Raw genomic sequence first — 15676 nt, forward strand, 5'->3', positions numbered from 1 at the left:
TGTTCATCAGTCATTCATCAAAGGTGAAAGCAAAAACTGGGACAAGACACACACATAAATACACACACACACACACACACACACACACACACACACACACACACACAGAGAGAGAGAGAGAGAGAGAGAGAGAGAGAGAGAAAGAGAGAACGTACTTGTTGTAACCACACCTACAGACAGAGCAATGAGGATATAAATAACTGTGATGTTCTATACATTTTCATGTGTGCAAGTTGTTTATATTGGTTTAGGTGGAAGTTTCTGTCTTCTGCAATAGAGTGAATTATTTAATTATTTATTATTATTGATTTGGGTTATTTTTTCACACAATCCTTATGATTTTACACTATGGCAACACAATAGCAACAAGTTTATTATGTTGTTTATATGTAGTATTGAAATTTTACAATTAACATTTAAGAGTTGTATATAATAAAATGTTATTTTTAAAAGTATTAATATAAAAAAAAAAAAAAAATATGTTATTTGTGTATATACTGTCCATTATTTGACATTCATGCACCAAAATGTACTTCACTGATTTCCACATAAATAAAACATTGCCTGTCTGCCTGCTTTAAGCACAGGGACAGAATAATTTTACTATAACCCACAGAGTGTCCTGTTATGGTACTTAATGCTTGAATTTAGTTCATGCTAAAATATTCGTGTGACAAATGTAAGGTTGTGTAACAATTTCATCCTCTATGTGCTCCCAGAGTATGTGGACTTTATGTGCCACGCCCTTCTCTCAGTCTGAACCCTGAGCCATCGCCCCCTTTTTCATTGGTCCCCTCAGCCAATTAGCTCCAGCTGCTCCTCATCTGAGAGAATATAAGAGGGGAGCTGGGGAGGGCTCAGGGGAGACTATTTTGCTTTGTTTTGTAGTGACTGTCTGTTTATTCTATTTTGGATTTGTTTATGACTTTGCATTTGAACTCTGTTTGACTTTGAATTTTCCCTGATTCCTGTCAGTTTGCCTTGTTTTGATTTGTTAGTTTAGTTACCTTTGTTTGTTAGCTCTGTCTAGTCCTGTTTAGCCCAGTTTAGTTTTGTTAGCCCTATTTAGCTGTGTTTAGTCTGTTTAGCTTTTGTTTCTTAGCCTTCCCCCTTGTTTAATAGCTTAGTTCATGTTTAGCATTTAGCTTGGATTAGCTTTGTCCATGTGCGTTTCGTTTAGATTAGCCTTTAGCAGTCTTGTGTGTTTTGTTATTATTAATTATATTTTGTTAAATACATCTCTGTGTGTGTCTGCCCCTCTTGTCTATCCTAGCCCATAAAATGTTACAGGTCGAAATTGTGTTAGACAACACAAAAATCTCAAGAACACCAGCAAATTGAAATTTATTTTGTAAGGGTTCCTGCGGCGTCGGGTGAACTTACCTCTGGTTGCAGCCACTGGAACAAAGGCCTTAAATAATTGGTTTTCTAATTAGGGCTGACAACCTGCAGCTGTGCCTGCTTATTTAAGCAGGTACTGTGCAGCCACATGTCATGCCTTCTGCTTGGTTTTGTTTGGTTTGTTTTAATTTGGTTTCATTTGTATTGGTTTCATTTCTTTTATTTACCATTTTTAGGGACAGTAGGTACCCTGGGCATCGATAGGACAGTCGGGTGTGTAGGCTGAAAGGCTGAGGTAATCAGGGTCTTTTTATTTTCTTTTTGTTAGGGAAAGTTCTGGTGTGACCTCGCACAGCCCTCGTGCTGTATTTATTTTCTGCTAATATCGCTAGTTCCTCCCTGCATTGTTAGCAGGAGGTTAGCATTAGCTTTAACAAATCCACCAACACCACACTGCATTCTTGGGATGTTAAATCAGGAGGGTTCGCTACTATCGTCAAAGGGCAGTGGGATAAGTGTGTGTCTGCCACCTGCAGCCCCGGTTCGAACCTGCTCTCTGATTAACATGCATTTTTCTTTGTTCTGTTTCTAGAGATCGGCTCCTTCCCAGCGACAGCGATGCGTGGCGAGTGATCTAGCCATCTGATTAGCCGGACTGCGCTTACACGAGTTCCGTTTCTTTTTCTTGTGCTCACAGGCCGGCTCCTTCCCTGCAACAGTGTCCCGCCGGGGCTGGTGACATGGCCATCTGGAATAGATTGGCTCTTTCCCAGCGACAGCGGCCCGCGGTGGGCGACATAGCCATCTGATTACTTGGACTGCGCTTACGCGAGTTTGCTGCGCTTGCTCCACAGATCGGCTCCTTTCCTGCGGCAGCGTCCCGCGGCTGGTGACATGGCCCATCTGGTCTAGATCGGCTCCTTCCCAGCAACCCACGCGAGTGACATTGCCATCTGATTACCCGGACTGCGCTTACGCGAGTTTGGGCTCATTTCCCTGAACTCTGTAGTTCAGTGCATACAGCTTGGGCGCTTTAATAGCGCACGGCCTTTGGGTTAAACCCGCTCCTAAATGGCACAGCTGTGTTTGCCCTTATGTTTTTATGTTTGTGTTCCAGTGGCCAGCAGCATTGATTGAGGTTCGCCCGATTTACTTTTTGTTTCATTTTGTCACCGTTTGTTATTACCTGTCTTTTTTTATATATACATGTATTTTTATCTCTGCATCTTGGGTCCTTGATCTCTCCACATAACACATTTGGCTAATAAAGGAAATAAATGAAAGTGATAAAATGTCAATGTTATGTCTAGACCTCAGTAGCTCTGAGATTCTCTTGTGGGATAAGAAAAATCTCTTCACCTGCGTTTGGCCTGATAAACACAGAGGAACCCGTACAAAATAAACCTAATCATACAGTAACATGAGTCAAAAATGCTAAAACAATCCCTTACTAAAAACAGATCACACACCTTAAACAAGAATGCATTCTGTCACCATTCCTGTACAACCTGTTTGTTAACCTGTATTCGACATCATTGGTCTTCTGCGTTTATTTCTTCCTGTGCACAGTTGGTTCCTTTTAACAAAAGAGCAGAAATGATTCCCTCTGACTCGTCTCTGTCTGTGTCAACGCCACAACACACATAGCACACCTAACCGTCAGCTATTTCTCCTTTTTCTTTGTTTATCTGTTGATAGCCATTAGCAAGCTGCTGATTGACAACACGTCGAATCTTTGAACTCTCCAATTGGTGGAGTTTATGATTACAACTCCCAGAATTTTTTTGGTAGTTCACTTGGAACTTTTGCAATTGTCAGGGAACCGCACTGACACACTTTGACGACCTCTCTCTCCGGAGTTCTAATAGACACACGTTCGTCATTTGTAATTAAACATGTTATTTAAGTTCTCACAACCATTTAGCAGATTGCAAAATATTGCCAACACTGTAGTTGCGTACTGAGCGGTTTCTAGTTAGTCTATTTGTGTATGTTTCAGATTGTTTTTGACCTCGCTTTTCTGACATCCTTTGGCTTATTAGAGTGGTTTACTAGGTATTCGGCTTTTGATCCATTTTCATGGTTTCGACTACACTTTTGCATCGTGTTTCAGATTTGTTTGTTTTGATATTGATATTCCTGCTTTTGTTCATTAATAAAATATTATTGATCTTTTCCTGCGAGCATATGACCAGGTTATACTGAGCCTGACATTGACAAGATTAAAATGAGTAGCCTGGAAATAGGTCTTAGTCTAAACATAAGGAAGACCATAATATTGGCAACAATACATGTCAAATTGGCAGGTTTTTCCATTATCACAAAGTTAATGCTGATTGCTTCTACACACTGTTCTTAAGCTAATCTGGAGGCCACATGAAGTTTGGAGGTCTGTAACGATCGACTCTGCAGAAAGTTGGTGACCTCTGCGCAGTATGCGCCTCAGCATCTGCTGACTCTCTCTGTCATTTAACATGGCTAACACTTGGTGGCTGAGTTGCTGTCGTTCCCAATCACTTCCACTTTGTTATAATACCACTGACAGACAACTGTAGAATATTTAGTAGTGAGGAAATGTCCAAGCAGCTGCATCCAAGCCTTACATCACCAAGTGCAATGCAAAGTATCGGATGCAGTGGTGTAAAGCATAGAGCAGTGGAGAAGTGTTCTCTGGAGTGACGAATCATGCTTCTCCATCTGGCAATCTGATGAACGAGTCTGGGTTTGGTGGTTGCCAGGAGAACGAGTGTAAAGTTTGGTGGAGGGGGGATTATGGTGTGGGGTTGTTTTTCAGGAGTTGGGCTCGGCTCCAAGCCAACATCGGTGTCTGACCTTACAAATCAAAATGCACTTTTCAATGATGATTTCATTTATTAAGGGAAAAAAGCTATCCAAACCAACCTGACCCTATGTGAAAAAGTTATTGCCCCCTAAACCTAATAACCGATTATGCCACCCTTGGCAGCAACAACTGCAATCAAGTGTTTGCGATAACTGGCACTGAGTCTTTCACATCTCTGTGGAGGAATTTTGGCCCACTCTTCATTGCAGAATTGTTTTAATTCAGCATAACATTGGAGGGTTTTAGAGCATGAATGGCCTGTTTAAGGTCATGCCACAGCATCTCGCAGCATTATCCTCTCTGGCAGCAGCTTCCTGGTAAGATCTCTGGTAAATAAGATGGATGAACTCAGTGTGCTAACACAAACGCAGCGGGAATATCGGGAATGCAGTGTTATGTGTTTTACTGAGACATGGCTGCAGGAACATATTCCGGACTCAAATTCTTCCATCCCTGGTTTTCGAACTGTATGGGTGAATGACAAATTGTGTAATCCAGTACACGATACTGTTAAAAAGCAGTTTTGTAGCATGGACATTGAACTGTTAGCCGTGAGTTTGCGTCCTTACTACATGTTGAGAGAATTCACATGCGCCATCATCACTTCACTCTCTGAAACACTCCATACTTCCTCACTATGCCTCACTAGAGACCCTAAAACATTGGACTTACCGTAGCTCCACTACCCTCCCCCCTTTGGGCAAATCAGATCACAACCTTGTTTTTCTCACCCCCACCTACACACCCATTGTTCAGGAGCAACCTGCAACAACTCATATTGTAAGGAGGTGGACACAGGAAGCGAATGAGACTCTGCAGGATTGTTTTGAGGCCACTAACTGGGATGCACTTTGTGAGCCCCATGGTGATGACATCAATACCTTAACTGACTGTATAACAGGGTACATCAACTTCTGTGTGGACAACATCATACCCACCAAGACAGTGCGATGCTTCCCCAATAACAAGCCCTGGATCACCAGTGATCTAAAGGAGCTGTTAAATTGGAAGAAGAAAGCCTTTAGAGATGGTGATGTTGAATTACTAAAGACAATACAGAAGGAGCTGAAAGTAAGGCTGAGAGAAAACAAGGAGGTGTACAGACGGAAGCTCAAAAATAAGCTTTAACAAAACAATGTGAGGGATGTGTGGTCAGGTATGAGAACAACCACGGGGTTCAAGGCAAGGATGAATCAGACGGAGGGTGAAGGAATTAGAGCTAATGAGTTGAACAATTTCTTTAATAGGTTCAGCACTGATCACTCAGCCTTCACCTCCCCCTCCTGTCACACCTCTCCAGCCATCAGTACCACCTTTGGGTTCCTGTCACACCTCTCCATCAATACCAACAATTCGCACATTTCCAACAAACCCCTCACAAGCACACTGGACTTAAAATCTCTTTTATCATCACCCCCCTTCACGTCTCACACAACTGAGCCTTCCAGTACACCCTTGTCCTGTCTGTCTGGTTCCAGCAGCCAGGAGAAGAGACAGCTGGAAAGACTGCGTTGGAACAAAGCTCCTGGTCCACATTTACATTTTAGGCATTTAGCAGACATTACAGTACAGTTACAGTATACACTCTGAGCAACTGGGGGTTAAGAGCCTTGCCCAACTGCGGCAAACTAGCACTGGTGGGGCTTGAACCAGCGACCTTTGGATTACTAGTCCTGTGCCTTAACCACTAGGCTACAGCTTGCCTATGCTTCCAGATGGCATAAGCCCCAGAGTCCTGAGAACCTGTGCGGACCAGCTATGTGGAGTTCTGCATCACATTTTAATCTGAGCCTGCATCTCACGAAGGTTCCAGTACTATGTAAAACGCCGCGCCACGTTCCAGTACCAAAGAAGTCTTCTCTTCTGTCCTCAACGACTACAGACCGATTGCCTTAACATCACACATTATGAAGGCAATGGAGAGACTTGTTCTGGCCCATATCAGTCCCCAGGTGACCACCTCCCTGGACCCACTGCAGTTCGCCTACCGCCATGAGGTTTGTGTTGAGGACGCCATCATCTACTTGCTACAATGAGCACACTCGCACTTGGATACACTAAAATATAATGTTTCAGATCATCAAACTAATTTTATTATCAGTTATAAATCAGTCATATATATATATACAGTGTATCACAAAAGTGAGTACACCCCTCACATTTCTGCAAATGTTTCATTATATCTTTTCATGGGACAACACTATAGACATGAAACTTGGATATAACTTAGAGTAGTCAGTGTACAGCTTGTATAGCAGTGTAGATTTACTGTCTTCTGAAAATAACTCAACACACAGCCATTAATGTCTAAATAGCTGGCAACATAAGTGAGTACACCCCACAGTGAATATGTCCAAATTGTGCCCAAATGTGTCGTTGTCCCTCCCTGGTGTCATGTGTCAAGGTCCCAGGTGTAAATGGGGAGCAGGGCTGTTAAATTTGGTGTTTTGGGTACAATTCTCTCATACTGGCCACTGGATATTCAACATGGCACCTCATGGCAAAGAACTCTCTGAGGATGTGAGAAATAGAATTGTTGCACTCCACAAAGATGGCCTGGGCTATAAGAAGATTGCTAACACCCTGAAACTGAGCTACAGCATGGTGGCCAAGGTCATACAGCGGTTTTCCAGGACAGGTTCCACTCGGAACAGGCTTCGCCAGGGTCGACCAAAGAAGTTGAGTCCACGTGTTCGGCGTCATATCCAGAGGTTGGCTTTAAAAAATAGACACATGAGTGCTGCCAGCATTGCTGCAGAGGTTGAAGACGTGGGAGGTCAGCCTGTCAGTGCTCAGACCATACGCCGCACACTGCATCAACTCGGTCTGCATGGTCGTCATCCCAGAAGGAAGCTGACGCACAAGAAAGCCAGCAAACAGTTTGCTGAAGACAAGCAGTCCAAGAACATGGATTACTGGAATGCCCTGTGGTCTGACGAGACCAAGATAAACTTGTTTGGCTCAGATGGTGTCCAGCATGTGTGGCGGCGCCCTGGTGAGAAGTACCAAGACAACTGTATCTTGCCTACAGTCAAGCATGGTGGTGGTAGCATCATGGTCTTGGGCTGCATGAGTGTTGCTGGCACTGGGGAGCTGCAGTTCATTGAGGGAAACATGAATTTCAACATGTACTGTGACATTCTGAAACAGAGCATGATCCCCTCCCTTCGAAAACTGGGCCTCATGGCAGTTTTCCAACAGGACAACGACCCCAAACACAACCTCCAAGATGACAACTGCCTTGCTGAGGAAGCTGAAGGTAAAGGTGATGGACTAAACCCAATTGAGCACCTGTGGCGCATCCTCAAGTGGAAGGTGGAGGAGTTCAAGGTGTCTAACATCCACCAGCTCCGTGATGTCATCACGGAGGAGTGGAAGAGGATTCCAGTAGCAACCTGTGTAGCTCTGGTGAATTCCATGCCCAGGAGGGTTAAGGCAGTGCTGGAAAATAATGGTGATCACACAAAATATTGACACTTTGGGCACAATTTGTACATGTTCACTGTGGGGTGTACTCACTTATGTTGCCAGCTATTTAGACATTAATGGCTGTGTGTTGAGTTATTTTCAGAAGACAGTAAATCTACACTGCTATACAAGTTGTACACTGACTACTCTAAGTTATATCCAAGTTTTATTTCTATAGTGTTGTCCCATGAAAAGATATAATGAAATATTTGCAGAAATGTGAGGGGTGTACTCACTTTTGTGATACACTGTATATGACTGATTTATAACTGATAATAAAATTAGTTTGATGATCTGAAACATTATATTTTAGTGTAAAAGAGAGATTATCAATTAATTATTTAATTATATAATTTATAGCCAATATAACGGAGCACCACCATCGATTTTTATTTAAGGATAAATTGATGGGAAACCTAATTCACTAATTCAGTCACTCTCAGTTGAAATAAGTATGTAACATCGATTATTTTTCTTCCCCGACTAATCCAAAACACAGCGTTAAGTTTTGAATCGTTATAATGTTTATTAAACTAACAAAGCATAACACACAATCACAGTTAATAAGTAAATGGCTTAACTAAGTGGCGATGATAGAAGTATAAATCTGTAGGTGAATTATTACGTGAAATTAGTGTATGATTGAATGGTAGTCAGAAACCAAAGGTTTTAGAGCCTGATTGAAGTGTAGACGAATAATTAATATTAGATGCGAATAAAAATGGTATAGAAGTCAACACTCTATGGTGAGCACATGTGAAAAGTGTGTACCTGTCCTCAGAAATAATCCTTTTTAGCAATATGTAAAAACAGAAGAGATAAAGAAATACTGTTTTTTTTTATATTATGATATAAATAATTTTTATTAAAAGCATTATTATTCACTATCAGGGCCTATATAACTGTGTGATTATAACCAGCTTCAAAAAAATAACCTAGCATGATAACAAAAAATACAAGTATACAAGCTATCGAGGAATACTGTTTCCATGAAAGGGTGAACATGGTCTGCAACAATGCTTAGGTAGGAGCTACGTGTCAAAGTAACATACACATGGATGGCAGGACCCAAGGTTTCCCAACAGAACATTGCTCAAAGCATCACACTGCCTCCACCAGTTTGCCTTCTTCCCATAACGCATCCTGGTGCCATGTGTTCCCCAGGTAAGTGACGCACTTGGCCATACACGTGATGTAAAAGAAAACATGTTTCATCAGACCAGGCCACCTTCTTCCATTGCTCAGTGGTCTGGAATCGATGCTCGTGTGACCATTGTTGGCACTTTCGGTGGTGGACAGGGGTCAGCATGGGCCCCCTGACTGGTCTGTGGCTATGCAGCCCCATACACAACAAACTGTGCTGCTCTGTGTATTCTGACACCTTTCTATCAGAACCAGCATGAACTTCTTCATCAATCTGAGCTACAGTAGCTCGTCTGTTGGATCGGACCACATGGACCAGCCTTCGCTCTCCATGTGCATCAATGAGCCTTGGCCGCCCATGACCCTGTTGCCGGTTTACCACTGTTTCTTCCTTGGACCACTTTTGATAGATACTGACCACTGCAGACCGGGACACACCCCACAAGAGCTGCAGTTTTGGAGATGCTCTGACCCCGTCGTCTAGCCATTACAATTTGGCCCTCGTCAAACTTACTCAAATCCTCACGCTCGTCCATTTTTCAACTTTGAGGATAAAATGTTCACTTGCTGCCTAATATATCCCACCCACTAACAGGTGCCATGATGAAGAGATAATCAGTTTCATTTACTTCACCTGTCAGTGCTCATAATGTTATACCTGGTCAGTGTATTTATCTTCTTTAGCCATTTAGCTCTTGATTTTCTGGTATGCTTGGGATCTTTGACCTGTTGCGTGGCCCAGTTATAGCCCAGTTTTTCCTTGCAAGTTTTACTTGTCCTGTGGCTGCAAAACAAGCCCAAACAGCAAAATCACAGAATGAAGACAATGTTTCTAACCCTTTTCTAACTAGACACTCACACTACATGAACACTCAAAGAGAGAAGAGAAAGAGACGTTTGAGAGGGAAAAAGAAAAGTATTGGAACAGTGAGGCCAATCCCTTTATTTTGGCTGTAGACTGAAAACATTTGGGTTTGACATTAAAAGATGAATATGAGACAAAAGATCAACATTTCAGCTTTTATTTCAAGGTATTTACATCTGGATCTGATACACAGTTCAGAAGATAGCACCTTTTGTCTGAACCCACTAATTTTTCTTGTGAGCAAAAGTATTGGAACATGTGACTGGTGTGTTTTGTTGCCCAGGTGTGTCCTGTTACATTGATTATTTAAACAATAAATAGCGCTGGATGTCTACTCTCAGTTTCAGATTTGGGGTTTTTTTTTTGTGCATTTATAGTTAGAGGAGTAACCATGAAAACCAGAGAGCTGTCTATGGGTGAAAAACAAGCAATTGGGAAGTTGAGAGAAGATGGAAAATCAATCAGAGCCATTGCACAAATATTGGCCATAGCCAGTACAACCGTTTGGAATGTCCTGAAGAAGAAAGTTGTCACTGGTGTACTAAGTAACAGATGTTGAACAGGTAGACCCAGGAAAACAACAGTAGTTGATGACAGAAACATTGTGCGTGCTGTAAAGAAAGACCCTAAAACAACTGTTAGTGACATCAGCAACAACCTCCAGAGGGCAGGAGTGAAGGTATCACAATCTACTGTTCACAGAAGACTTCATGAACAAAAGTACAGAGGCTTCACCAGAAGATGCAAACCACTAATGAGCATGAAGAATAGGAAGGCCAGGCTGGAATTTGCCAAGAAGTACAGATAAAGTTTTATGGATTGATGAGACAAAGATGAACCTTTACCAATGTGATGGAAAGGCTAAAGTTTGGAGAAAAAAAGGATCTGCTCATGATCCCAAACATACAAGCTCATCTGTAAAACACAGTGGAGGTAATGTCATGGCTTGGGCTTGCATGGCTTCTTCTGGTATGGGCTCAGTAATCTTCATTGATGATGTCACGCATGATGGCAGCAGTACAATGAACTCAGAAGTCTACAGAAACATTTTGTCTGTTAATTTAAAGAAAGATGCAACCAAACTGATTGGGAGATCCTTCATCATGCAGCAAGATAATGACCCAAAACACACTGCCAAAACTACAAAGGAGTTCATCAGGGGCAACAAGTGGAAGGTTTTGGACTGGCCTAGTCAATCTCCAGACTTAAACCCTATAGAGCTGCATTTTACCTGCTAAAGAGGAGACTGAAGGGAGTAACCTCAACACCAACAAACACCAACTGAAAGAGGCTGCAGTGAAAGCCTGAAAAAACATCACAAAAGAAGAATGCAAAAGTTTAGTGATGTCAATGGGCCACAGGCTTGATGCAGTTATTGCAAGCAAAGGATTTGCAACTAAATATTAAGTCTTATTCACTTTAATCTGTTTTAAGTTGATCTGTTCCAATACTTTTGCTCACAAGAAAAATGGGTGGGTTCAGACAAAAGGTGCTTCTGAACTGTGTATCAGATCCAGATGTAAATACCTGGAAATAAAAGCTGAAATGTTGATCTTTTGTCTCATATTCATCTTTTAATGTCAAACCCAAATGTTTTCAGTCTACAGCAAAAATAAAGGGATTGGCCTCACTGTTCCTTTGCATGTTCTTTGCATGTTCTCCCCGGGAGCTCCGGTTTCCTCCCTCAGTCCAAAGACATGCAAGTGAGGTGAATGGGAGACACTAAATTGTCTAAATGACTAAAATGACTGTGTTTTATATAAACTTGTGAACTGATGAATCTTGTGTAATGAGTAACTACTGTTTCTGACCCAAGTGTAAAACATGACGTTAAAATCCTAATAAAACAAATATTATATTATATGTGTGGTGTATTATTACATTATTAGTGTATCATTATAACATATACTGTATATGTGTATGTATATGTATGTATGTAAGTCTGCATACCTGAATGTAAAGTCTACATACCTGAGATGGGAAAATGTGTTTCATTACTTTTTTGTTTTTTAACCATTTTACCATTGATTCCTGTTTACCATTTTTATCTATTTTATGTGCTATGGACAAATTAACATTCTCCACTTAATGCAGCATCAGCTTTAAAGCAAAAACACAAATAATTTTTTTATATATATAATTATAAATACATTCAGGAATTAAGGGGTTAAATAATGACGATGGTTTATTACTGCAGACAGCATTTTTATTTTACATTTTATTCTGTATGTAATAGCAGTTCATCTACATTTAACAGAACTAACTGGAGTATTTAGACAAGTATTCTAGCTGGCTTGTAGTTTCTAGTTTGAATAGATATTTAAAAATGACCTAATATGAGCTTGTTACATAATTATTTTTACATGTATAAATGAATCACTATGAATTTATGAACTATTACAACATCATCCAACATCTAAAATTCAAGCTGAACATTTAATGTGGATCTTAATAATACAAGAAAGTTTGAAATGTCTGTAAAACATTTAGCATAAAAATAAACAGATTAATAAAATTCAAATCTATTATTTACTACTTACCTTATTCTGTTAGCTGTGACAGACACAACATTATACAACCACTTTATTAAAGTAAACCTATCTTGTGTGTACATTCGATGAGCTACACCTACCATATGGACACACTTTGTGGGTATGTAATTACTGGAAGTAGCCCATCTCGGTCCACTGTACTCCATCTATTAATGAAAAGCATCTCCTGAAAGATCCTTCACTGTCCAGACATTATTTATGAGCTGGATTATTTTAACCCCATCACTTTCCTGCATGGTTATGACCACTATTCCCTTTAAAAAATAAAGGGGATAGCATACAATGTTTAGAGTGCAGTAAATGTTTATTTACAGTGATATTTACAATATTGGATTAGAAATGTAATCTGTTCTGTGTGACTGTATTTGGAAATGTAGCTTGTTCCTGGTTCCCTGTTCATGTTTTTCACATATTGACACAAATGTTACTTATTCTGTGCTTTTTTCCACATACTTGAAAACACCATTAAATACACATAAGCTTCAGGGTGAGCACAGACCAAAAACAATAAAACAAATTTCCAACTAACTACAAAGATAATTCAGCAAAACTAAGCAGTAAACAACAACACAACCCTAAACCTTCCTAGCTGTCAAACACAAAAGAAATGAGGAATCAAACAAAATGGCAGCTCGCCCTACAAACAATCAAAATAAATCATGAAGTGAAAACACAAGACAATAAACTCAATGAACACTACAATCCAAAGTCACCATTAGTATTATAATCAAAATATCAATGCAAAGAAGAAACCAAGTGCTGCCAAGTTGACTCTGCTACAGTACTGCTTGTCGTCACTTTTTCATTTCAAAATTCTCCACACATTTTCTATTATGAACAGGTCAGGACTGCAGGCAGGCCAATCAATTACCCGTACCCTTTTCTTCTGCAGCCATGCCTTTGTAATGTGTGCAGCAGGTGGTTTTGCATCGTCTTGTTGAAAAATGCTGGACATCCAGCTTCAGGGACGGGGTCGTGTGATCATGGACATGTATGATGCAGTAAAAGCTTTTCAAGTTAAGCTGCGGAGGAGGCAGAGTAAAAAACTGACCCCAGAGACCAGATTTATCATGCAGCTTGTATCGCATTTCAACTGTGGTAGTTGGTCCTAGAAAATGACACATAGAAGCATTTACAGCACAAAAACCCATATAACCCATGTTACTGTGGTCCAGTGGCTCCTCACCTAACTGTTAGATGAGCTGCAACAGGCCACTTGTGTATAATTTTACAGAATAAACACGTTCAACATAAAGAAACTTGGCCCACACCTCATTGTGAGAACCTCTGCTGTAGTAAGATTTACTGAATCCGGTCCATTTCCAGCCAGACCAGCGCCCCCTGTTGGGTGTGTATGGTGGTGCGTACAGTGTTGATAAGCTCATTAGTGCAGCTCCAGTCATTAGGCTGCAGTGTGGTGAACATCAGTGGTAACATCTCCAACTGTACCGACTCCACCTGCATCACCTCCATCACGTTCCTGTCTCCAAAACACCCCAACAGCTTCCTGTCCACCGAGAGGAAACATTATTTTTTCTCATATACGGGATGTCACAGTATAATGAATTGTAGATGGGTAAATAGTTGCTGTGGTTCATGCTACTTCCCTCAGGTATGTTCATGTTTTGAGTGACAAGTTCTTCCGGATTCTAAAGTGTTAATAAACAATCAATGGTGAATTTTAAGTTATAGTGACGTCACTTTTTTATGTTACTTGAGCTCCCTCTATTGGACTAGTTGTGAATTGCTTTGCTCTGAATCTGAACTGCAATGTAAAGAGTAGCCGAGACTTAATGCGCAACATTTAAACGTTTTAAAAAAGAATTAATCCCAGACTATGTTTCAGTTATAAACTAGACTGAAGTATTATGTATGTTTATTTAACATTGTTAAAATGTAAATAAGTCAAAAGAAGCTAATACAGAGAGAGCTGTATTATCTGTGTAAGCTTACTGTCCTTTATGCTACTTCTCTCAGGTATGTTCATGTTTTAAATGATTGTAATTAAGGTTTTAATGAAATATGTGGAGATCTGTCCGAATCTAAAATGTTAATAAAGACGATAAACGATCACAAGTGAATTATAAATTGTAGTGACGTCAATATATTCATTTATGTTACATGAGCTCCATCTATTGGATTAGTTATGAATTTTTTGTACTGAATCCAGAATGCACTGTTAGGTTAGAATAGATAAATGACTTAATACACTGTTAGGTTAGAATAGATAAATGACTTAATGCACTGTGAGGTTAGAATAGATAAATGACTTAATACACTGTTAGGTAAGAATAGATAAATGACTTAATGCACTGTTAGGTTAGAATAGATAAATGACAATGCACTGTTAGGTTAGAATAGATAAATGACAATGCACTGTTAGGTTAGAATAGATAAATGACTTAATGCACTGTTAGGTAAGAATAGATAAATGACTTAATGCACTGTTAGGTTAGAATAGATAAATGACTTAATGCACTGTTAGGTTAGAATAGATAAATGACTTAATGCACTGTTAGGTAAGAATAGATAAATGACTTAATGCACTGTTAGGTTAGAATAGATAAATGACTTAATACACTGTTAGGTTAGAATAGATAAATGACTTAATACACTGTTAGGTTAGAACAGATAAATGACTTAATACACTGTTAGGTTAGAATAGATAAATGACTTAATACACTGTTAGGTTAGAACAGATAAATGACTTAATACACTGTTAGGTTAGAATAGATAAATGACTTAATACACTGTTAGGTTAGAATAGATAAATGATTTAATGCACTGTTAGGTTAGAGAAAATGAATGACTTAATGCACTGTTAGGTTAGAATAGATAAATGACTTAATACACTGTTAGGTTAGAACAGATAAATGACTTAATACACTGTTAGGTTAGAATAGATAAATGACTTAATACACTGTTAGGTTAGAACAGATAAATGACTTAATACACTGTTAGGTTAGAATAGATAAATGACTTAATACACTGTTAGGTTAGAATAGATAAATGATTTAATGCACTGTTAGGTTAGAGAAAATGAATGACTTAATGCACTGTTAGGTTAGAATAGATAAATGACTCAATGCTGTGTTAGGTAAGAATAGATAAATGACAATGCACTGTTAGGTAAGAATAGATTAATGACTTAATGCACTGTTAGGTTAGAATAGATAAATGACTTAATACACTGTTAGGTTAGAATAGATAAATGACTTAATGCACTGTTAGGTAAGAATAGATAAATGACTTAATGCACTGTTAGGTTAGAATAGATAAATGACTTAATACACTGTTAGGTTAGAATAGATAAATGACTTAATGCACTGTTAGGTAAGAATAGATAAATGACTTAATGCACTGTTAGGTTAGAATAGATAAATGACTTAATACACTGTTAGGTTAGAATAGATAAATGACTTAATGCACTGTTAGGTAAGAATAGATAAATGACTTAATGCACTG

General features: G+C 39.6%; 1 protein-coding gene across 1 annotated transcript in view; it reads right to left on the bottom strand.

The window, feature by feature from the left end:
* Positions 1-13513: 13513 nt before the first annotated feature.
* LOC134302411 (caspase recruitment domain-containing protein 10-like) overlaps positions 13514-15676 on the bottom strand; it is a 35193-nt gene continuing 33030 nt past the window's right edge. Inside the window, exon 26 of the mRNA XM_062987505.1 lies at positions 13514-13718. Coding sequence (XP_062843575.1) covers positions 13514-13718 — 205 coding nt within the window. The remainder of the gene's footprint in view (positions 13719-15676) is intronic.

Source organism: Trichomycterus rosablanca, chromosome 2 (assembly GCF_030014385.1).
Source record: "Trichomycterus rosablanca isolate fTriRos1 chromosome 2, fTriRos1.hap1, whole genome shotgun sequence".
Taxonomy (NCBI): Eukaryota; Metazoa; Chordata; class Actinopteri; order Siluriformes; family Trichomycteridae; genus Trichomycterus; species Trichomycterus rosablanca.